General features: G+C 36.2%; 1 protein-coding gene across 1 annotated transcript in view; it reads left to right on the forward strand.

Moving 5' to 3' along the window:
- Nucleotides 1-19,843, forward strand: part of LOC106871903 (DNA excision repair protein ERCC-1) — a 54,185-nt gene extending 34,342 nt beyond the window's left edge. Inside the window, exon 11 of the mRNA XM_014918662.3 lies at nt 786-19,843. Coding sequence (XP_014774148.1) covers nt 786-811 — 26 coding nt within the window. The 3' untranslated portion in view covers nt 812-19,843. The remainder of the gene's footprint in view (nt 1-785) is intronic.
- Nucleotides 19,844-26,514: the final 6,671 nt, after the last annotated feature.

Raw genomic sequence — 26,514 nt, forward strand, 5'->3', positions numbered from 1 at the left:
TCATTTACCATTGCCTTGAATCAACCAATGTGCTGTGGGTGAAATCTGGATGATGGAAATTGCAGAAGCATGTTTGGTGCTTGTACCATTTAATACAAAGGCCCAGTCTTCAGCCTTGTTATGCAATGTGTCATGCTGGTTCTACCTGAGGATTATATTAGGGGGATACACGTTAGTTTAATACTCAACAATCTCCATATTAATTCAGTGAACAGCTTATCATCATCATCATCATTTAGTATTCATTCTCCATGGGTAGGACAATTTGACTGGAACTGGTAAAACAGAGAGCTGCACCAAACTCCAGTCTGCTTTGGCTTGGTTTTTACAGTTGGATGCCCTTCCTAACGCCAACCACTCCGCAGAGTACTGGGTACTGAATACTCATCACCAAACTGATGACAGTTCCTTTATGTTTTAATTACTAGTAAGAAAGAAATTCTCCTGTTATAGTAACTGCTATAAGGAAAACTATGCCACCTGTGCTAGCATGTAGAAGTGTATGCAAAAATATAAATTGACAAAACCAGAGAAAGTTCCAGTAAGTGAGTCTTTGTAAGGTGGTTGCATAATATAAATTATGTACCTCTGCAGCAGTTATTATTTTATTTACAGGTTCCATTACATATATTTTAAACTAATATATTGTATAGTACTTCAGTATTTATGTGTCATTTTCTAAATGCAAATACCTTTTGTTTTAAACATTTCACTAGTCCATGTATTGAAATAATTTTAATAAAATCCACCTATTCTGTGTCTGACTGGTACCCTTTCTTTTACAGTTGTTGAAACTAGCCCAAAGAAGTAAACATTGCTGGTCACCCTCATTTTCCTGATCACAGAAAGAACACAGTAACTATGATGGAGATAAAACAGAAAAGCTGCTCAGTTTATCATCAGCAAAAAATGTGATGTATATTGTAACAAATGTATTGGATTAACTTGACAATACTATTGTCTTATATTTGTTTTAGGAAGCAGTATATGAAATGACGTAGCCTTTATTGAGATTTTCTGTCTGACAAAAAATCTCTAAAGCTTCTTATAATTATGTGCATGTACATCTATAAATGCCATTTATATGTATGTAACTGAACATACATACATACATACGTTTTCTTTTTTATCTAAATAACCATCTGATGGTTGGATTCTCATTTTCAACTTTAGTTAGGCTTCATTAGTAATGACATAAATTCCAACCCTGTTATCGAGTCACTAATGGAGCACAATTGAGTTAACAAAAAAAAAGTAACATCAGAAAGTAATCATAAAAATGTGTATCAGCAACCATCTGAATAACAAAAGATGGCTTCATCAAAATAACACCTTGATAATTGTGATAGACATCAAAACAAACAGATATATAAACAAGTGAATGGTAATAGGAATATGTAAATATTTACATGAAAGTAAAAAACAAACAAAAAAAAACAAAATCATACGTAATACACACACACATGCATGAATATATACTCCTGCATATATGTATGTGTAATATATATATGTATGTGTGTGTATGTGTATACATACATACACATACACACTAACGTAAATGTATATATAATGGCTGACTAAATAGAGTGTATCATAGCGTTACATGTGAGAATGACAATGGCTCTTGAATCCTGCCAGCAGCTTACAAAACTTGATGCAGGTTCAACGTTCATACAAATTCTTTTGACTTCTTGGTTGTTCCGGATCATTCTAATGATTTTCTCTGTGCATCCTCATGTGCCTAGGTAAACCCGAGTGATTTATACGTGTTTTCTGGCACACAGTGCATGTGAAGTTGGCCCCAACCAGAAAGTTGTAGTTTGTAATAGATCTTTTTCGTGGCTTCTCTGATGGGTCACCAGGCCTGTGTGAGACGTACATATGCAGCCATAGACCTCACAGACTTGATGAGGAACTGTAGGGTCAACGAAATTGTCTTTTCATGCTGATCTTCTGCATGACCGCTCATTTTTATTTCACTGGAATGTGCTCATTCTGTCATAGTCCAGATTTTTTTGTCATGTGATATGTCTTCTCGCTCCTGTTATGAAATCATACAGATTCCAAGCAGTTCTTTTAAGTTGTCCTTAAATCACTTTCTCGACTTACGCTGCAGTCAAATACTTTGCAACAGTGTGCCAAACAACATCTACTTTGGAATTTGGCTTTCATCAAAACACACAACATAATCAGCCCAGTGCATATAGTGATGATGGATGTGAGCTTCAATACTCACTGCATTTGCATATGTCAGCATCCTAATGCACTTATGCAAACTGGAAACAGTATATGCCTTGACATATGCTAAGGTAAATATATACACACACAGACATGTGTTTATGTACATAGATATATAAATACACACTTGTACATATATGAGGACCAAGTATGCCTTTCAAATTGTCATACAATACTCTCAAGTTGTGCAAGTTAGCAGCCAGTTCCAATTCTTGGGTTTTTCTTTGCTCACTGAAGATTTTCTATTTCATGCAATTTTTTTGAGCAATTTTCTTAGAGGATGCATATAAGGATCTGTGTGATAGTGAGTTTTTGTTTGAGATCCATACGTTGTATTTTTCATGCATAGTTTTTAGATGTTTTGTTTGAGAATCATTCACACTGAACCAATTTTGATGCTTGTGATTGATTAATCTTAGAATTTCTTCAGCAGATGATTTAATTCTGTTATTAAGATTACATCACAAAGCTTCAGGATCATTGCTTTTCTCTATATTCTCAAGTTTTGAATTTAGATACATTCCAAAATTTTGTATCATTTCAGGATTTTTTAATGAAGGCACATTTATTCTAGAAATCTTAATTTCCTCTTTGTATATGGTTTAACAAATACCTGATTGCAAGCCATTCTGTAATCCAAGTAACTCTTGGGAATTTAATGAGCTCTTGTTGATCTGACATCACAGAAATTTTTGCTCTTAGCTATGCCAGTCAAGCATGTGCCAGTTATCTGATTGTGGAGACTTACAGGCATTTTTATATTTAATGACTGGCTGAAATACTGTCTGTGATTATAAGACCAAATTGTTCACAAAAAGACAACAGTTGTAAACCACTTGCATTCATCTTTCCTGTTCCATGTTTTCCTACTACTTTTGCCCATACAGTGTATTTGTTACCTGTTCTGGCATTAAAATGGCCCATTAATATGACTTTGTCATGATACAGAATTTTACTTATAACTCTTTGTAATTTAATGTAGAAAATGTTATGTTCTTGCTGAGGCTCTGTAGGTGTATATGCACTGATAATGTGCATAAACGATGAATTACTTATGGGTATACAAAAGGTCATGTGATGCTCATCAACAGCTTGGGGAATGGATGGCAGCTTATGAAGTAAAGTGGATTTAATGGCAAATCCAACTCCATGAATTCTTGACTGATCTGCTGGCTTTCCACTCTCAAAATATGCATAGCTACTTCCAACTTCTAATTCATCAGAATTTGCAAACCTGATTTCACTTAGAACAGCAATATCAATATTATATGAACCAATTACCTTTGCAGTTAATGCTGTTTTTTTGTTCCGGATTTTAATGGTCTGTGTAGTAGTAAGAATGTTAAAATGTTCTGCTAAGCAGAGTTGTTACCAATGAAATGTGCTGGAGCTGATTCTATAATGACCGATTTAATGCTATAGTTGATTCCTTTGTTTTTTTAAACTTCAAATATACTTTGAAAGTTTTGTTATAGACTTTTTTTGTCCTCATCTGAAAGTGTATATATGCTGAGTATGTCTTCATTTAAAAGTGTTATCTATGGGTAAATTAAAACTTCCTTATAATAGTCCCTCAGTTGGCACTCTGTTGCTTACAACGTTGAGGGTTCCAGTTGATCCGATCAACGGAACAGCCTGCTCGTGAAATTAACGTGCAAGTGGCTGAGCACTCCACAGACACGTGTACCCTTAACGCAGTTCCTGGGGATATTCAGTGTGACACAGTGTGACAAGGCTGACCCTTTGAATTACAGGCACAACAGAAACAGGAAGTAAGAGTGAGAGAAAGTTGTGGTGAAAGTGTACAGCAGGGTTCGCCACCATCCCCTGCCGGAGCCTCGTGGAGCTTTAGGTGTTTTTGCTCAATAAACACTCACAACGCCCAGTCTGGGAATTGAAACCGCGATCCTATGACCACGAGTCCGCTGCCCTAACCACTGGGCCATTGTGCCTCCACAGTCCCTCAGTGATAAAGTGGTAAAGATCAATAATATGAAATTGAGTAAATTTACATTTCTTTTTGTCATGTAAATTTTCAAACTAGTATATCACAGATGACCTATTCTTCCAGTGAGGGAAGATTAGTAGCTTTAGTTTTTTTATCATTAATAGAGTCTAATAGAATCTTACGGACTCTGCTTTCTTCATTTTTGGAGAGGTTAATATGTCTGCAGTTTGGGTCAGCTAAGGAGTTAGCTTTAGGCCCTTTAAAGTGACACAGGCTGTTTTAAGAGCTAAGCATTCATCTCTATCATCTATTTTAATTTTTGACACTAGTTCTTTTGTTTCAATATTAATGTTACTGTATGTGCTAGGGTCCTTTTTGTTATTGCTAGAGAGAAACTGATTATACAGATGTTTCTCTCCCTCATAAATGTTTTTGGTTTTGTCTGAGTGTAGGTGAAATTTGTCCAGTATATGGAAACGCTTCAAGTCATTGGTGAGGGTGTGTTGAAAATGGCTAGAAAATTTTTCTGAACTTTACCTTTCTAACTAGGTTCAGCAGGTCGATTTCAAAGGCCTCTGATTCTTTAATTTAAAGTGGGCATTTTTGTTTTGTTTTTTATTTTGCAATCTTTATTAAATGTTACATCGAAAAGCGAAAATTGAAAATTTTTTTGATTATAATTGTTTGTTTGCATGCACATTACAATGAGGAATTTCTTGGTGTCATTGATGGTGAATCCGGGAACAAACATTTTCTTTTTTTTTTTTGGTGTAACTTCGTTACCGCTGTCGAGTACATCTGTGTCTGAGTCTGTTTGGTTTTTGTTTTCCATCATGTCCATTACTTTTAGTATTTCTGTTTCTTCATTTGATGATACAGTGTAGTTGATTTGTAGTTCACGAAGATATTTGTCGAATAGTATTTCCCAGATGGCTGAGTTTAGTTTTGATTTAGATTTTATTAAAAAGTAAGCTGGATTAGGAAATTTGTATTTAATTGTTCGTTGTTTAAATGCTTCTTTTTCATCTGCAGGTGCTAATGTGTCAAATGAGTAGTTACTTGTTATTATTATTGGTGTTCTTTTTATTGTAACACTAGGTTTGAATTTGACAGCTACTGCAGTGTCTGCACCTTCGGCAAGCTTCTTAAATGTTTGTAAAGTTTCTAAAGTCATGTTTGGTTCTTCAAATAAACAGAGTTCGGTTTGGTACATGTCTTGAAAAGGAAAACTGCTTGTGCCTTGAATAGTTTCTGAATATCTGAACATGGCTGAAATACTTCTTGTGATATAACTTTTTCCGGAACTTGGTACCCCTTCTAAAACGAAAGTGTTAATTTTTGGTAGTTTTTTGGTTAGTATATTCCATATGCTGTTTACAAAATCAGATATCTCAATGTGCTGTATTTTTAGTAAATTTTCAAAAATTCTTAGACTTGTTGCAACTGTATGGTATTCATTGGTATGAAATTTTGACCATTTCATATTGTGATTTTTTTTTCAAAACCTGTTGCTAAAGTTTCCATTTTTGAAGCTTCTGCTACTTTTTTTGCTATACTGTCAAACAGAGGATGAGCAAGTGCTTCTAGGAAGTTTTCATTGTTACTTCGTTAACACCATTCTTGTTTCATTTCTTTGAAATTAGCGTATTCTTTTAAACCGTATAAGTATTTGATGTAATTAAAAAGTTTCATTGATCTTCCGTTGGAATCGATGAAAGTCGGTTGTTGGAAAGAAGTAGAAGGTTGTTGTATAGTCAATTGATTGTTTGTATTGTAGTATTCTTCATTGCACCAAATGTTTAGTTCTTGAATTGAAGGATTTAATGTTTTAGTTAAGAATATTTTTGGTGGTTTGCAGAAGTAGTTAGTTAAAGCTGCTGGAAATTTTACTCGTTGAGTGTTTGGTATCTTGTGTTTGTAACCAGTTGCTTTCCAGTATTCTTGAGTTATTTTTTGCCAAGTACTGTCGTTAGCTGGACTTCTTTCTGTTTTACATTTCCATAGAATGTGGAAATGGTTTATAGTGTTCCAATATTTGTCTCTATCCACCATGTCTTCTGCACGATGGTAAATTGCTATAGCTTGTCTATTGGTTATGAATCGTAAAAGTCTTTTGGCATTACGTACGTCAGCGTCTTGTTGATTAATATCGTTTTCATTAGTATGTATTTCTGTTATGTCTTCAGTCGGTAGTTCTAAATCAGAATGCCAATGAAATTGTTCTGATGACAACCATGGATATATAGCTGTATATAAATGTTCTTGGTTTTGCTGTAAAAGATAAAATTATAATATTAACGCATGGCAGGAAAAGATGAAGCTGAAGATGTATTAGAATATGTTCTAAGACCTTGTGGCCACTGACATAAGTTCATTTTATGTTCTGGATTAAGAGGACATGTTTTTGTAGCTGCTGGTATTCTTGGTAAATAACCAATGAATTGTGGTGAACCACTTGGTTTTTCAAAGTCTACTTCGCTGAAATAGTCTATAGGAAAGTGGGTTATTGTAGCTCAGCAGGCTGCGTGTTTGAATCACGTCAGAGGGTCACCAGTATAGAGAAGTGGGTTATACATCATTAGATGTACACCTGACTTTCCTGTATAAAATTAAGAATTAACGGAACGCTGAACTCCAGACTATCAACATAACAACATTTATTCAAGGTGGAATATATACATCTTTAGCTCTTGTTTGTTGAGACGTCTTTTGTGTGTGTGAGCATGGTTGTTGGGATGTTGGTATGTAGATGTAAACGAGCTGTCTAGCGTAAGTTCGAAAGATGGAGAGAGACAGCTAAACACGTCCTTGCTCAATCGCTGGCCAGCAACAAAGAGACAGAATGAAGCGGGAAAGCTTGGTTATTGAATTCCACGCATGCGTGAGACTACGCATGCGCATGGCGTTACTACAAGTCTATAGTTATAAGGAAATTTACTTTTGCCGCTTGGTTTTTTACGTCCAATAGTGGAATTGGATCTAATGCTGCTATTGGAGGTGGATTAGAAGGATTTATCGGCATTTGTGTTAAGCAGCTTCTACTTGGTATTTTAACGTCATTTAACATATCGTTCCATGTAGTTTTTCCTTGCACTTTTTCTGGTGTCCAATTGTCATCTGCATTTTGAAATGCATTTACTTCACAAGCTATTTCTGAATCATTACCAATTTCTCCGTATGTTATATGTCCTGCTAGAGCATCGAAATCTGCTGCATTAAACCAACTAGGTGTACGATTTACCCAAGTGTATTCCCAAGTGTCGTCTGTGCGTAGAAGTTTCCAACGTCCTGTATTGTATATGCTCATTAGTTCTTCAGCTGGCATTTCCTGTGCTGTATTAGTAAATTTTTTTTTAAGTAAATCCATACCTGAGGTTAGACAAATCTACCTGAGGTTCTTTCTCAGAGGAGTATTCTTTCTAGTGCATACATTTTACAAAGTATTCCATTTTTACAATGAGCTTCTTTACATATACTCTCTTTGGTGGTATCAGTATATTCTTCATTGAATTCGGTACAGGATAATTCTCCATGTTGGCATTCAAGTTTGTCAGTAAAACTCCCTCTAAATAGGATGTCTACATATATATAGACATCGTATTTAGGTAAAAAAATATGTGCTCTATATGTTTACAGCTATCATTGATACTAAAGTGCTCTTTACACATATGGATCTATTTGATAACCATATACTCTGCAGAGAGCTTTCTGGGGATACTGTTTGATTCCTTGAATCCCTATTGCCAATTCTGTATTTATTAATTGATCAAAGAGGTATTCCATTGTCTCACTTGAAAAACTTTCTTGAGCCGATCGATACTAACAGTATTCTGTTTACCATTTACATCGACAACAAAATATTTCTCCCGTTTTTGCAGTACTTTGTAAGGGCCAGAATACGGTGGGCGGATTTGTGCTGGTATTCTGTCATTTCTAACAAACACGTGTGTCCATTGATTAATGTCCGTGGGGACATATGTATCAGTTTCCTGCTGGCGAGGTGGGTTTGGTGACAGCTGTGACATATGTGCACGTAGGCGATGCACATATGTTGTGGGATCTGGGATATCCTGTGGAATTACTGGAACAATCATTTGTCCAGGCAGGGTTAATGTGGTGCCGTAAACGAGTTCTACCGGTGAGTATCCGATCTCATCCTTGACGGATGTACGGATACCAAGCAGGATTAACGGAAGGAAGCCTATCCAATTGTTCACGTCAGGATATGCCCGTATGGCTGATTTCAGTTGCCTGTGGAATCTCTCCACCGTGCTGTTTGCCGCCGGATGGTATGCTGTAGTGCGACAGTGTTTGGAACCGATGAGTCGAGTAAGCTCGCTGAAAAGGTGACAGTCAGGTTGTCTTCCTCTGTCTGTCGTGATGATAGCAGGGATACCAAAACACGATACCCAGTGTGATATCAGCGCTTTAGCCACGGTTTCTGCTGTGGTATCAGAGAGAGGGAAAGCTTCAGGCCATCGTGAAAAGCGGTCGATACAAGTGAGTAGGTGTGTATAGTTGTGAGACGGAGATAGAGGTCCAATGATGTCTATGTGGATGTGTTGGAAACGACTGTCTGGTGCTGTAAAATTACCAAGGGGTGACTTGACATGTCTGTGTACTTTTGCCTTTTGACATGCAACGCAACTTTTAACCCAGTCGCGGATGTCTTTATTGATGTTCGTCCACACAAAGCAAGTTGCTATCATCCTCTGTGTGGGACGAACACCAGGATGTGACAAACTGTGTAAGGTGGTGAAAATTTTCAATCTGTGTTGTTTGGGGATGTTTGGGCGCTCATGTCTTGTGGAAACATCACACCATATTTGACCGGTTGAAGAAGATAGTGGGCAAAGTTGGAATTTGAGGGATGATGAATTTCATAACTTATTAGGTTCTTCGTCATCCTCTTGGTCCGCTGCGATCTGCTGTAACTCAATCGGTTCTGAAGTATGCAGTGCATTAAGATGGGCGCGGGACAAGGTGTCTGTGGCCGTGTTATCGGAACCTTTAACGTACCGAATGTTGGTTAAATATTGAGAGATAAAATCAAGGTGACGGATTTCTCTCGGAAAACGTCGGTCATTCTTCGTTTTAAAAGCATAAACCAGTAGTTTGTGATCCGTGTAGATGCTGAAGGCAGTCCCTTCAAGCATATGGCGAAAATGTTTAACAGAAAGGTATGTGGTGAGTATGTAAAAGTTTGATAGTTGCAATAGAGACATTAGTCTCTTTCTATCACTTTTCAACATAATTATATATTAAGGAACAGTAGAACAATTCAACAACATAATAAAAATAAGTTTTATTTTTGATGATCCTTGGTTATATAAATCCTGTGTCACTCAGCTTAGCAGCTGCTGATTAAGTTGTAATTTGGTATTGGAAGATTAAGAGCTTCCTTGATGAATGCCAGTGGAGCAAATAGCTATCATATCGATAGCATCGTGGTGAAGAGTGCTTCGTTGAGGAGCGAGGTGTTGTCACGTCGAAGGTTTCTTGTTCAACTATCTTAGAAAGTGAAACAAACTCTTTAAGTACTAATTTTACTACGCATGCACACTCGAGGGGCTTCCGGAAAGGCAAGTCCCTTGCGCAAGTGCAGAATAGTACTTCTTCAATGGCGGCTATAAGTAGTTCTCGTCCGAAAGTGCTGTATTTAACTTCTGCGGGCTGTAGTTGCTTGGAGAAGAAGGATAGTGGTTGCCAAATTCCATCCACAAACTGTTGCAAGATGCCGCCGATTCCAGTCTGAGAGGTGTCAACCAGTAGTGTGAGTGGAGTATCAGGTTTGGGATGAACTAGCATCGTAGCTGTAGCTAGCATATCCTTTAGCTTGTTGAAGGAGGCTAGTTGTGTGTCACATAATGTAATTTCTTGCTTCTTTTTTGTTGGTCTGTTGCACCGGACGTTGGTAAGCAGTTGAGCTACTTTTGTGCAATGTGGAAGAAAGCGATGGTAGAAATTCACGCATCTCAAAAACTCACGGAGTTTCCGAAGAGACGTTGGGATAGGAAAATTCACTATGGCATCCACTTTGTCAGGCAGAGGACGGATTCCGTCTTTGTCAACGATGTGCCCGAGGAAAGGCAGAGATAAGACACCGAAAATGCATTTACTTGTGTTAATGGCTATGCCATAAACAGTCAGTCGCTGGAAAAGTTGTTGGAGGTGATCTTCGTGTTTGGCCTCAGAGGCGCTTGCTACTAGCATATCATCGATATATGCGTAGACGAAGGGTAAACCTCTTGTGACAGTGTCGATGAAACGCTGAAATGTTGGCGCTGCATTACATAATCCAAATGGTATTTGCAAGAATTGATATGCACCAAAAGGAGTGGCAATTGTGGTTTTGGGGACATTGGCTGGTTCAACGGGTATTTGATTGTAGGCCTGAATTAAATCTATTTTGGAGAAAATCTGTGCTCCATTCAGCGAAGCAGAAAAATCCTGCAAGTATGGTATGGGATAGGGGTCAGCCACTGTAGCAATGTTGAGAGCTCTGTAATCTCTGCATGGATGCCAACCATTTGTTTCCTTAGGAACTAAATGAAGGGGGCTGGACCAACTGCTGTTTGACGGTTGAATGATCCCTAGATCTAGCATGTGCTGGAATTCCTGCTTCGCTCTGCGCAAGCAATCTGGGGGCAGTCTCCTTGGTCGCGATGCTACTGGTGGGCTTGTGGTCTCGATCCGATGTGTGATGCCATGTTTAATCTCGGTGTTTCTAAATACCGGCCTCGTGATATTTGGAAACTGGTGAAGAACATCCAAGTAACGTCCAGTGTGGGGAGATAAAAGGATTGGTCCGACTGTGGGTATTTGTGCAGTTATGCCTCGCACAGTCAGACTGGTGGTGCTATCTACGAGTCTGCGTCGTTTAATATCGACCAAAAGACCAAAGTGGTGTAGAAAGTTGGCTCTTATTATAGGTGTCGGTAAATTGGCAGCAACGAAAATCCACTGAAATACTCATCGAAGACCTAAATTCAGAGTCAAAGGCTGTTTGTCAAAAGTTTAAATGGGAGACTGGTTAACTGCTTGGAGAAAAGTTGGCGTCTGTTTCCTGTGGCCTGCGGTTAGTGAAACGGGGAGGATGCTAATCTCGGCTTCGGTATCCACGAGAAAATGGGTACCTGAGGTACGGTCGTGAATATACAACAGACGACTTTTGTTGGCTCGACCAAGGACGTTCGTTATCCTTATGTCCTGGCTTGGTTGTTTCCCGAACTATGAGGGATGTTGATCTTGTATGAGTAGGGTGGCCTGCATGAATGTGCGTCCTTTCCGAATTTCGCGTGGTAGAAGCACAATCTGGAACTGCGAGTGGCGCTAGGGCTTCTGGAGCGGTGTCTATTAAAATGCCGGTATGGTCTGTGGTCAAGAGAGGAACGGTCACGCACAGTTAACTCCTGCAACTGTGCTGCAAGTGTCTGGATCTGTGCAGACTGTTGCGCTATTAACGCGCGCAATTCCAACATCTCAGAGGATTTTGGAGGGTCGGTGAAAGGGTTGGTCAAAGATGCTACTGGTGCAACGGTAGCAAAGGGGTTTGTCGACTCAGCAATCCTATCGGCCATTTCTGCAAGTTTCTCTATGGTGGTAGACTCCTTCGCAGATGCCAAAATGACTTGCGTGTTAGCAGGCAGTCGCTTAACGAAAATCTTTTTCAGGATGCGATCTGGGAGGTTGTTCTCCCCGAGCAACTGTCGCATCTGGCGTAATAATTGTGATGGGGCTTTGTCCCCCAATTCCTTGGCAATTAAGAGTTGGTGCAATTGCCGTTGCTCCGAGTTGCTTGTCCTTTTTATCAGCTCTGATTTGAAAGTGTCATAAGACACAGAACCTGGTGGGGCCATGACAAATTCCCTGACTTCCATCATAATTTCTGGTGACAGAACGCTGATTTAATGGATTAATTTCGCCGCATCTGTGGTTATGCGGTTGGAGGCAAACTGTGCTTCGGCGTGGGCAAACCAGAGGGCGGGGTCAAATGACCAAAATGGTGGCACTCTTATTGAAATAGCAGCTTGGGGTAGTGCCATATCAACAGAAGATGATGCTGGGTCTTGATCGGTCTGATGCATGATAAATACAATTTTAATAAAAATAATACAAAAAAATTTATACATTTAAAAAAGAGAGATTTAACACCAGAGTTTTATATCCACGTCTTCATTCAATGTAAACATTTCTGTGTTTAACTATATTTAACCATTAAAATAAGCTAAATATATTAGTCGTCTCACACGTCATCAGGAATGATTTTCATTAGAACAAAAAACCAAAAGAAAACATAATGAATCGATCGAACAAATCAATTTTTAAAAAACTATACCATTTTCAGTCATCTGTTTTAATTTTATTGTTATCATTTTCAATATAGAAAACCTTATCTCTATAACCAGCCTTATTTAATGCTGCATTATAGAAATGAGCTTCATTATTAAAAACCCTATTATTAGCAGATAATCTAGAGAGTCTTAATGAAATATTTTTAACTAAATTATCAATAATAGCCCTAGGATGGTTACTTGATTTATTTATATACTTTAGGTTCGTTAAAGGATTATTGTATGGTCTATATGTCTCATTTTTAATATCTAATGTTACATCTAAAAAATTTGCCACTGAAATATCATCTTCATAAACTATACCCATCCCCATTCTGCTGAAAAATCTGGCCAGTCTACCCTTAATCCTCTGCAGTTCCTGGTTAGAGCAATTCCTAATATATAAAAGGCAGTCATCTCTATATAGACCCCCCTAATCCTAGGGAATTGATCATTTAGTTTGTAGAATGAACCCACCATATCAGCTATTTGAGCTGAGTCTGAGCTTCCCATGGGGACATCGAAAGCATCTGGTGTATCTTTTCTTCTCCATAGTTTATCGTTAAAGCTAATAAAAGATTTTCTAGCAGCTGTTATTACTTTAAATTCTCTAGTGAGACCAGCCTTTTTATGGAAAAACCACATTGCCTTATTTAATATTATCGGATTAATCGATCTATAAAAATTTGCTATATCAAATTGAATAAATTTAGTGTCTTCTTTGTGCTCAATAGAGTTAAGCCAACTTATTACTTGGTCTGTACTAGACCATAATTCTAACTTCAACTTAATTATTATTTTAGGTAAATACTTATTAATAATGTTTTTACTTAAATACTCCAATGTCTGATTTTGTTGGGCATATAAGTCTTAAAGATGGTTGTGTCCAAAAGTTCACTTTATGATCCTTAAGGATGAATCTCGGTTCTTTTGGTACCAATGGTTCCGTCCTATCTGTCAGGTTGTACTTCTCCATTATTTCTTTAGTTTCCATATTAGCTTTCTCAAGTATCTTATTATTTACTATCTTGTAACTCTTCTCGATTTCTTTTTGCAGTAGATCCTTGTAGTTCTGCTTGGTCAATTTGTAGATGTTCCCTGTTTTGTCGGATTTCACTAAAAAACTTTGTTAGTATTCCTTATTTCTTTAATAATTCCTTTTGTGTATTTCAGGTGTTGATTCATTCTCCGTGATCTATTAAATTTAATGTTCTTTACGACAGACCAAATATCTTCTTCGAACTTATCTAATCTGTGGTTATACGGCGGATTTCTTCTAGACTTAAATAATCTTGTGTATTTCGATTCGTCTTTCGATATATCATTGTGTTTTTCTTTTTTATCCCAAAAATGCGCCCTCCATCGAATTCTATTTATAAAAGAATGCGTTTTATGGATGAGCTGCTCAATATAGATCTTTTTTGGTGGGATAGGTATGTCCTTCATGGATATGTCTATGTTAAAAATTTCCATTGGTAAACGGTCATGTATCTGCGTCTACTAAAAGACGAGAAGTTATTATAATTTTTCAAAGTAAACTCTGTAATTGTTATCAATATAGCATAAGATTTCACCTCAAAGAATATATATATATATATATATGTATATATATTTCAAGGTTTTTAACTTTTAAATTTGTATATTTAAAAGAGACAGAAACTTCAAACTCGATATATCCAAGATCGATTTATTCACCACTCTATGTCAACATTTCTGTGCCAAACTTATCCAGTGACTGGTCCATTGGATTTCGACATTTGGCACTTCTTCAGGAATGGCTACCATCGGAACAAAACACGAAAAAACACATACATAACGATCATATTAAATTATTAAATTATTAAAATCCCGTTACAGTTCAACATTTTTTCTGTTATTATAGGGGAGGTAACTCCTTAATTTTCTATTTTTATTGCTCTCCTGTGAATTTCCACTAGATTAATTTATTTAATTTATTTGTTTATTTATTCATTTATTTATTAATTTATTTATCTATTAATTTAGTTATTAATTTTTAAATTCTTATCTATTATCCCCTATATGTCTACTATATTCATTGCCCCTAGAGGGTTCATCTGTTTATTATTCCATTTTATATTATTATTGTTAGGTCTCTTTACTTTGCTAATAGAGATCTCAGTTCAGCCATCAAACCTCCTAGGAATCATTACAAGTCTCTTTACTAAAAAAAAATTATATATACTCAAATCTTCATTTTTTCTTTAAGGAGATATAATCTGGACGAGAGCAACAATGTGAGGTTGAATCTCAGCCAGCTGTTTTTTGGTTTGTTGATCCTCTTCAAGTGTACCAAGTTAATTACAGAACGTATTCACCTGGAAGTGATTATCAGTATGGTTTTGAGTTGGGTAGCCATTGCAAATAACACGGTTATCTCACATAGCAATTTTAATTGAAATGGGTCATGATTCTTCAAGTGTAATATTGCATTTCTGTCCCTCAGCTTCAGCATATCTGGTCACTTGTGTCCCCACAGCCAATGTGACGAGAGTCCTTTAACAAATTGATCTAATGTATCTGTGTGAGAACTTGAATTTAAATAGCTGACGTCAGTACACATTGAAATTAGTAACTTTCTTCAGTTCTGTTACTGGATATCTCACATTATCCAAGTACTATCTTAGTTTTCATGGATCATCTTGTCTTTGTTGTATCTGATAACGAATATATCTTTTACCTTCCTTTTATGTTATATCTGATAATGAGCTTGATTATGATTGTGCATACAGGTATTGGAACAGTGCAATAACAGGAATTGCAAAATATTTTGCAGGTTATTTTAAACTTGTTTTTTTTTTTTTTTTTTTTTTTTGAAGGGTTAATATGTCTATATTTGGGATCAGCCAAGAAGTTAGCCTTGTGATCCTTTAAAGTGAAATGGGCAGTCATAGGAGCTAAGCATTCAACCTAGTCATCTATTTTAATTATTGATGCTAGTTCTTTTGCTTCAATATCAATATTATTGTATGTGCCAGGGTCAGTTTTTGATAGGTTTTAGTAATATTGCTAGAGAGGAGCTGATTATTCAGGTTTTTCTGTACCTCATTAATGCTTTTGGTGTTGTGTGAGGGTACATGTAATTTGTCCAATGTATGGTACTGTTTCAAATCATTTATGAGTGTGTGTTGAAAATGGTCAGAAAATTTACTGAACTTTACTTTTTTAACTTGGTTCAGCAGGCCATTTTCAAAGGCCTCCAATTTTTTGATTTTATAAGGGGCATTTTTTCAAGGCAAATCCATATTTGCAATTAGTTAAATCTGCCTGAGGTCCCTTCTCAAAGAAGTATGCTTTCTAGTGTATATGTTATATTGTGTTCCATTTTTTTTCAATGAGTTTAAATAAGCATACGCTTTTTGGTGATATTGGTGTATTCTTCATAGAATATATAGAGCTGAGGATAAACCAGCTCTATTACTGGATATCTCATGCTCTCCGAGTACTGTCCTGGACGGTTTTTGTGAATCATCTTGTCTTTGACATTGTCTGCTATGAGAAAATTGAAATACTTTTTACCTTCCTCTTTTGTTATCTCTGATAATAAAGATTAATCAAGAATATGAGATCATGCATTCAGGTCTTTGAATATTCCAACAACAGGGATTGCAAAATATTTTGCAGGTTTTATATATATATATATATTTTTTTTTTTTCTCTTTGGATAAATACTCCACAGATGTCAATGAACTTACTTTATATTGTATTATGTATATTGTGTGATGGCACTTCTTGTCATGAAAATTCTCACACACCCCAGCGAATCTCATTTAATAACACTTACTCAGTAAGAGATAGAACATTGCTGGGTTGTTGAAAGGCAAGCAAAGTATTTCCATGACAGTATAAGAATAAAATAAGGCATTGAAAGTAGTATTTAAGTGTCTCAATATGCATGGAGGGAAATTGAGGCATGTTTTTAATGTGTATGTAGTATTTGTTAATACACATTTGGTATTGAGTTGGCAGAGAATCTGTGGAGAGAGAGAAAGAGAGGCAGAGAGTGATGGAGCACCCTCTCTACCTCTTTAATCATTTTAAAAACAGGTGAAAGCAACATTTTTATGTAAATAAAATTGGAAATTTTAAGAATTTGCTATTCATTTTAGCCTGGTCTGACAAATTTGTCCTTTCCATTTGCCTTTGACAGGGAGAGTGTGCCTTCTCAAAAATTGTAGGCCTATGCTAACTGCTCCCCTCTCATTTTGGCCTGGTCTAATTGTGACAGGTTAATTATAGAAATTGGATGTTTATTTAGTTTTTCACTGTCTGCCAGATCCTTCATACACTACTCTCTTAACTGGACTGACAGACACGGGCTATTTTGGATTTATCTCTTCATGTCCTGAAACTGTTCTGGTTAATCTTTTCACCTTGTACTAGCCAGTTCAGTATACGCAACCTTAAATTTCAACACCATAAGAGCTATACTAAGCTGACATTCCCTTAGTTTGTAATGAAGACAATAACAAAACTAAGAGTTCACTTTCTCCTGGCTCTGACATTGCCATGAGCTTCGCATGTCATTTTTTCCCTATTAAGAAGCATATTGGTTTTACGATTTTCCTTATATATTGCAATGGCATTTATCTTTACAATTTACTCCTGGGTAAATATTACAGTTACTAATTAAGATATTTCTTTCCCATGTGGTTTATGTATACTGTAAGTTCTTCAATTATATCTTCAGAATCTCTTTTAGATAAGTTTTTTCACCATCTTGTTTAATGAGAGATAAAAGTCATTTATTTATTATTATTTGTATTTACCTCTGCAGTTTTTGAGAGGTTATTGTATCTTGCTTACATATGATCTTACATTGTCTGTTTATTTCTGCTCCATATTTCTATTTGGGTCATATTCCATGCACTTAGAGATCATAAAATGCTGTGTCCTTTTCACTTATGCTATTCTCCTTTGCATTACTGTTAGTTTTGTTGCAGTGTTAGTATGCTGATATCATTGCATGTAATATCTCATGCACGTTCCTAATGTTATGCGATTACTAACTCATGGTAGCAAAAACCTTATTTCAGTCAGTTTAAGTGGGAACTGTTTCAAAACTCTTCTTTTCATAGTAAAATCCAGCAATAATAATAATAATACTTATATTCTTGTCTAAGTTGGTTGATATCATCATCATCGTAACATCAGTTTTCCATGCTCTCATGGGTTGGACTTGATGTTGATAATGATGAAAAAGATGTGGCGGGTTTTCTATGGCTGGATGCCCATCCTGTTGCCAACCCCTCACTTGTTTCTAAGTGAGGTTGTGTTTTCCCTCCTCTGTGTTAAGAGGCACAAGCAGTTTCAGACACATGTATACACATGATGGGAACTTTTGTATACCAAACTCAATCACAAGGTTTCATTCAGCCCAAGGCTAGATCAGAAGACACTTGCCCAAGGGGGCCATAATGTGATACTGAACCTGAAACCATGTGGTTGAAAAGTAAGCTTCCTAACCACAGCCATGTCTGACACAAGGAAACAGATCCAAGGATAGAGATATTGGTGGTCTCTTTATCTTCAATACCAAGCTACTATTTATTTAATCTACTTCTCCTCTCCCCAGATTGTGAAGAAGTGGCTTAATTAATTACTGTATGATATTTACATCAACACTATTGTTTTTGTTTTTTTCTATTGACGATAATAAATATAATTATAGAAACATTTTTTAATTGTGAGAGCACGATAAAAGTCATGATAATGATTTTTTTTTTCATTATTTGTTCTGAGCTTGAGGTTGAAATGTAAATTGTTATCCTAAATTGTTTTTACTGCGGCAAAACATATATATTTTTAGCTACATAGTAATTGTGCAAAACATTTCTAAAGAACATGTATTGGAATAGATCTAACTGTACATCAGAGGAAGCCATGTTGACTACCTCATGCCAGAACAAGTGTTTGCTATATATTATAAGAGTCAGAAAGCAATGCACATATCATCATCATCCTCATCATTTAGTTCTGCTCTTCTCTGCTGGTAAGGGCTAGCTGGGTCATCATAGTGTGTGAAGGGTTTTTTTCTTTTTCGTTTGTTTTATTTACCGACCCACATCATAGAGGTAATAAGAAGGTGTTCTTATTACCAACCACTTATCAGAGTGTGGTAGGTGTATTTTATTGACACCAGCACCACAGAGATTGTTTTGGTAGAGATTCAAATGAAAAGGTTATAGAAGAGAGTGTTGTATGGCTGTGCATTGCTTAGATTGAGCTGGTCAATGATGATATACTTCAAATGCCTGAGTCGCCATAGTTAGGATGGATGGCTTTATTATTGAGGTAGTGTATGTGCAGTGTCATTGGTTGCATCAATGATAACTGAAGCAAGCTCATGATTGTTAGCTCTAATATTTATTGCTGGACAGAATAGTTTTAGTGTTGGCTATTTACAATTGGCAATATTAATAATTGTCAACTGGGAGGAGAGAAAAACTGCTTTGTGAATGTAGAAAGTTATCTGTAACATTATGTGGTGTGAACGAGTGCCTGGAGTTGTCAGTGCAAATGGTCGAGGTGGCCTATTGGCTGTCTGCTTGGCTGAGGTGATGTGTGTCAGTCGGTCAGCTGACCTCAACACTCTGCAATGAGTTAAATGCCAAAATGTTTTTATGTGGTGACAGCAGGTGAATTCTAGAACATTCGAGAAAGCCATATCATGCCACGGTTTTTAAATCAATCACGTGAAACTGGTGGCTCATTTGTATTGCTTAACCGAGTACCGCAGTGGTTAGAGTTCGAATCCCTGCTACAAGAGTAAAAGAAACAAATCAGGGTGCTAGGAGTAAGATGTTGATGGAAGCGAGAAAGTGTGTTGTTGATAGAAAAAAAGGCTAATGGCGGACAGTGTGAAGCAAGTACTTAATAGTTAGGTGATGTAAGAAGAAATAATGTGAAAGTAACAGAGTGATGCAAGAGAGAAGTTGCTGGACAGTATTGGAAGTGAGAGAGAGAGAGAGAGTGTGTAAGAGTGATGGATATCAATAATGAATGATATGGAATAGAAGGGATTGCAAAAATGCTCTGATTCATGAAATATGTATAAATTGCTGAATTTTTCCAATTTTATATTTGCTGATACAAAATGGAACAATTATGAATAATAAAAAGATGAAATATTTAAAAAATTTATTTTTTTATGTGTGTCTGATTATTAAATGAAAAAATTGATTCAGTTTTAATCAAATGATAATGATAACTAAATGACAACATGGAAATGTTTCTGTACATACTTGAATGTATTTTGAACTAATTATTGAATTCGTTAATATATGAATAAAATTGTTCCCTACAACTATGTATTTGAACTGATTTTTATTGCATTTTGTTTTTTGTGTAACTCAAAACCTTTTTCATTAAATATAGCTCAGATGCATGTTTAATATCCAAGTAAAATGATTACATAAAAAAAATCTTTAGGCTTTAGTAATTTCTCATATACATGATTTGTATACTCAATCAAACAAACAGGACAAACAAAGGTGGCAACTAATTATTAAGGAATTGCATGTAACAAAGGGTAGTAGTGATACACACAAATAAAGTTAAATAGATGAGATATCAATCATAATAATTGTTTGCACTCAAAAAACCATGGTACAAAGAATTAAGAGACATGAGAACATTCAATGAATACAAACTCGTGTTGTAGTTATGGTTATTTGAAGGCCCTTTGCTGATATTGAGAAAGTGTCATCCCCCTTCTCTCTTGAGACTGTATTTGACATGCTGCAGCATGCGTTTGGTTATCTTTGGAAAGTGCCATGTCCCTTCTATATTGAGACTCCATCTGATGTGCTGCAGCATGCCTTTGCTGATGTTGAGAAAGTCTCTTGTCCCTTATCTCTTGAGACTCTCGTCTTTGGTTTTCTGCACTCCTCCTTGCTTTATAGGTGTTTCCAGAGAGATTACGGTTTTTCCTTGGTGGCATATTTTTTTCAAAATTTTAAACAAAAAATTATGAACATAGAAAAAAAATATACATTAATTTCTATTTTTGTAAGCAGTTGCATGTATGTAGTATGTCTAAATTTTTGTATGCAGTGTAAATTAACCAAATATAAGCAAATTGTAAATACCTTGCAACCTTGTAACTGTTGTAATAATTATGAACTGTTAATGAATGGTAGATGTGTATTTTTATATAAGCTGGGCCTTCCACATAATTGTTATTTGTCAAGAGTTTCACCTCCAGCCATTCTCGTCACATATGTATATGTATGTGTGTGTTTAATAACATACGTAATGGGAGTGCAAACGCACATATACACTCAGACATACTCATATACAAAGTGTGACGATATGCACACATACACTCTCACATACAGTCACTTACATATAGTAAGAGAGACATACATTCACGTATGTCAGTTGTCATGTGTATATGTATGTGTATATTTAATAACGTACCTCACGTGGAAACACACAGTCAGAGAGGCATACACATTCATACATACACTCAGAGACACATACACACTCATATATGTGATGTTGTCGTCTTAGTGGTATAAAATGTCCTTTATTATCTCGTACATATCGAGCGCAGACACAAAAGTGAAACAATATTATAGTTTTAACACATTAGAACTAAAAGTAAAACGATATTATACTACACAAGGAAATCAGTTTGTATACAGAAATTACAAATGCCATTTCAGCGTATAAAGCTGTATAAGAAAATAGCTTGAGTGAAAAGACTTAAGCCATGCATGAATGCTCAGTGGCATGGTTGAATTCTCATTTGGTTACTATTGAGGGCTTATCGGTTGAATCACAACGGTTTTCGATAGAGGGGTAAATGTAAATAGTGTATTTAAATAGACGGAGTGCAAACATTTTTTAATAAGTAATGTAGGAGAGAACGCACAAATAGTGTGAAGACAAAGGTATTTACGCACGACAAAATTGAAATACACTGAAGTCAATTTCCAGAGAGTGAGTGAAAGAAACGAAGACTTAGAGAGAGCAAATATTGAAAAGATAAATAGAGACAGAGAAGGGAGAGAATCTCTTGAAAACTACAGAAGTCAAAGGGAGAGAATCGCTTGAAGACTGCAATTGTTAGAGAAAAAACCCATGTGAAACATCTTTTTTGCTGGTCGGTTTCTCGCAGTACACGGGGGCTTGGGCAAAATGTTATAGTGCATGACCATCCTTGACGCATAATTAATGAATTAATGTGTGTGTAAAGTTTGAAAATCGGCTAAAAACTGTAGAAATGCATACGTACTACAAACACATCTTTGCTTTAGATATATAGATTGTATAAAAAATTGTTAAAATATTGTATGTATTGTAGAAGTATAACCTATTTATTGGACATAAATTTTAGTAACAAAATCTTACACGGAACCCAGTTGAGAAGCACTGATTTAAACTGTGCTGTCTCACACACATGTAGTAATTGATAAATCGTTGGCATTCTATAGTTGTAGCTTTACTACATGTAATCTACTAGGATATTGGTGAAAAAGGTTAAAAACTGCTTTAACAATATTCTGCCTCATTGTTGTTAACCTTGTCGTCCTTGGCAGAAGGCGAGTGTTGTGGTGTTCATACCTTTTTCAGGAATATAAGTGGTGTTGATGGAAAGAGATTACTACAGATTGAAATTAAGCTCACCAGGAACTTGCCTCTATTTTAAGTTATTTGCCTTTGAACAGGACTACTGGGGTCATTGATTTTGGTGTTTCATTTGCAACTAAAGATACTGAAAAAGTTGGGTGCTAAGTTAGTGTTGATATTTTAAAATGCATAGAACAATAAAAACCAGTCAGAAACACATGTGCAATGAGAAAAAAATGTATTAGTCAATGTATATGGCAACTTTTGATCAGCAAATTATAGCCTTCACTGAAGTTGTGATCACAGGATTATACATTTGTTGATATGAGGAAAAGATTTTGTTTAGAATTAACTGAGATATCATATATATGAAGAACGATTGTTTAATTTAACATATTTAAGGTATTGAGTATTAAAAAACTGATCTGAAAATTCTTGCTGCCGATCAAAGCAAACTATCTACTCTCAAGATTGCGAAACCGTCGAAACAAAGTGTCCACAATGGTTCGATGGGAACCAAGTGAGGTGTGCTGCATTGCTGCTAGATCGCTTCCAACACCCAGCTCATCAGTACCTTGTCCCTCAAGTGAAAAACTCTGCCGCTTGGCTTTTGATTTCTGCTCACATCAGCGTTTTCATCAACTTGAAGGGATGTTGTTGTCCTTAGAGCCGAGGAACCTTCAAGCAAGCAAGTATTTGTTGTGTCAAGGACTAAAGGTTGAGTTTTACTGCTTCAACAGACTAAAGGTTGGGGGTCTACTGCTTCAACGTCTAGGTGATGTTTGTTACACATTAACCTTATCAAGTTAAGAAAATGTGTGAAACTTTAATATGCTTACATTGAAAAACGCCCTCATTCATTTAACACTTGCACATCCTACACCCATACATATGTGCTATAAGACCAGATAGTTTCATATTTACAGAAAGCTGACTACAAAGTTTAGCATGGACAAAAGACAGTTGTTCTGGAGATCAAAACATATACTTCAACTTTTAGCATTTAATAACCCTATAAAAAAACTTAAGTGAGATCTACAAAGGAATATTGCTTTCAGAACTGGGATAGTGCTGTTGTTATCCTAGACTGCCGGAAAAAAAGCCAACAGTATGTTATGAAGATGATTGCCAAAACAATTCAGATTGTGGCTCATAGACATACTAGTCTTCTTATTGACTTTTCTATCATTATTACAGTGGATTCTATTTCTCAGAGATTACTGGTGTTGTGCCACACATGCACACATACACTCAAGCTATCCTGACTCGTCTGTCATCACTGATATTGTGTCTGCTACCCAACATCCGGCCCCACACTAATCATTTCCCCCAGTCTTTTCTCCTCAGAAGATCAGCTTTCTGGAGTTCTTTTGCTCATGTCTCACCAAAAAACGACCTCGACCAGTGAAATGTGGCCCCTCTCTGCTATGGTCTTGATGGTGTGATGATGCCTCTCCACAACCCCATTGCCACTTGGCCGGTATGCTGCCCTGATGAAATGGCTAACATGCCACTTGTCGAGCATTTCCCCCAGCACCTCTGAACGAAATGCAGTGCCATTGTCCGCAAGCAGCTCATCCACTGGGCGTCGTTTTAGGAATATCTCATTTAGTATTCTTGTGATTTACTCTGTGGTCTCCGTCTTCATCTCCCTCCATATGGCCAACCACCCTGGTCCGCAGTCGACCATCGAAAGGTATGTCCCCTGCTGGCAGTGTGTCACGTCCACTGCCAGTCATTTCCAGTTGTGTTCTACTGGAATGCTTCCTACCTCATGCACACCCGGAAATGGATTTACAAGAAATTCAGTCTGAAGTTCGGGGTTTGATGATTTATAACAATATTCCAGAAGAGGATGAAATGTTTGTACTTCACTAAAAACAATAAGTAAATAAATAAACTTTTGATAACTAAAAACATTGGTTTCCTTTTACAACTTTTTCCTTTTACATGAGGACATTGGACGTTTTTGTCTTTCTTGGATTTTTTCTGCAAAAATATAAGACACCCACCAAAAATAAGCCCTAGTGCCCTGTCCATTTTAGTTGACTGAAATTAATTGCATTTTGTTATCAGTAAGACATGCCAGCTAATGTTATAATTCAACAAAATTTTAGAAATCTGGCGCCAAGATATTAATCAGTCTATTGTTTTGATGATATATATGATATCGTGCTGTATGTGGACTCAAGTATATAAACACTTGTCCACAAGCAGCATTGTATCTTATATATCATTTCCACAATAGAACAATTGTTATCTTACTTGGAGTCAGATTTCAACAAACTGGGAGAACAGAGTGTGATTAATTTTACTCTACAAGAATAAACATTTCCTTCATCAACTTAAGTGAAACTGTACCATTAAAACATTTCCCTTTTAAGGAATGTATATGTAAAAAAATAACACTCCTTTTTCCAAGCTGAGATTCGAAACCAAATCTAAGGATTCTCACTCGTCTGATCCACCACTGGCCAAACAGGCATGAAGGAAAATTCTTTGTCCAGTCAAAAAGTGATGGATGGATTTCTCTTCGACCTCCGACCTGAGCTGTGTCATTTAAGGTTCAAGTGGAATGGAAGCAACCTACATAGGTAGAAATTACTCCTGTGGTATGTCTGTCCTTCTAGCTGGGATGACCATTATAAATACAGTCAGACACATGACAGATAACCAGACAGCCAGCAAGAGGCAAACAGTCGACAGACAGCAGTTAATTTGCACCAGTCAAGCAACCAACACTGAACCACATATTCAGCATGAATGACACAACACAGTAGCAGTCGCAGAACATTAACAGACATGACCGAATGACCAACACACACACACACAGATACAAAACATGTCTGGTTCTACCTCATCACACTAACACAGTATTTCTCCTGTTCATTTTTTACTTCGCCAACTCAAAGCAAGTTGGTAATGTCATGTAATGGATTTCCTTGTGTATACAACATGTAAATGCAAGGGTTGGTTAAATAAATTATTTAAACCACAATCCAATGTTTTCCCATTGTTTTACTTTGATGTCGTCCACATGCCCATTTCATCTGCTTCTTCAACAACATCTTTTGCGAATCATCCTGCTGGATTTGCATTAATTTGAGTGTATAATCAATAGGTTTGATTTGACCCTAAATATATCCACCCAATATAGTAGTCTTCATCTTGTTAGTCAAGCTTTATTATATATTCTTGCTCTCTTCATTATCTCATCATATGTTGGTAAAACTGTTGGCAAAATATCATTTAAAATATTCATTACCTGAAGAAATGGCATTTTGGGAAAATACGAACTTCCGTAATATCACATATTAAATTACTCAGTTGTACGTGTGTTCAAAATAAACTCAACTTTTAAAAAAATAATTATTTATTCTACTCTATGAGTGTCTCAGTGATTGAGTATGCAGGTTACTCGAAAAGAACAACTACGACTACATAGCAGCTACAATTAATAAAAATCATGAGTTATTCACCAGTAATTTTTAACTGGAGTAATAGTAGATATCACTATGAATTTTTGAAAATACTTACATGCAATTTCTACTGTACTTTTTCTTGGAGAGCATCCAAAAAGAAAAAAAATCGTTTTGATAATTCATTTGTGAAAATTTGGATGAGTATTTTAGGAAATATGACAATTTGAATGGTAAGGAATTGGTCAAAATCTTGCCTCATTGGCTTAAGTGAATAATTAGCCATATTTGTGATGTCATATCTACGAAGCTGAAGAGATAATCGTCTTCGAATTACACAAATTAATAGTGATCATGGCATAGCAGTCAGTTATTATTTTTTCTAGTTCTTGGAAAGAGAAAAATTTTGTTTTTGGCAATTTTTAAAAATATTTATGTAAAGCCTATTTTGTTACATGTCACAAACAATTGATTTTGCAGTGTTTTCAGACCTAGTTAAATCCCAAAGTACAAACCACAAGGACTGAAATTTTGGCACATTAGTAGTAGGGAGGAACTAAATGAATCCTGAGATTCTGGGACATGACACTGTTTCAATAAAAGTTTAATGGACTTTTAAAAAATGGTTATAAATGGTGGAAGTTTGGATTAAATGGATTTTCTCCATTTTGATGGGCATTTTCTCATTTTTTTTTATTGATCCTGGTGTTGGAAATGACAAGGGTAAGCTTTATTCATAAGGCAATGGACAAAAAGTACCAGGAAGTTTTTTTCATTTTGGCATTCTGATGATCTTGCCAAACTGTGCAACCCTTGCCAGCATGGAAGACAGACATTAAAAAATGATGATGATGATGATGATGATGATGATGACGATGATGATGATGATGGTGGTGGGGTGGTGGTGGTGATGGTGGTGGTGGTGGTGGTGGTGATGATGATGATGATGATGTTGATGATGGTGATGATGATGATGGTGGTG

The sequence above is a fragment of the Octopus bimaculoides genome, chromosome 13, assembly GCF_046866305.1.
Source record: "Octopus bimaculoides isolate indiv1 chromosome 13, ASM4686630v1, whole genome shotgun sequence".
NCBI classification, from domain to species: Eukaryota; Metazoa; Mollusca; class Cephalopoda; order Octopoda; family Octopodidae; genus Octopus; species Octopus bimaculoides.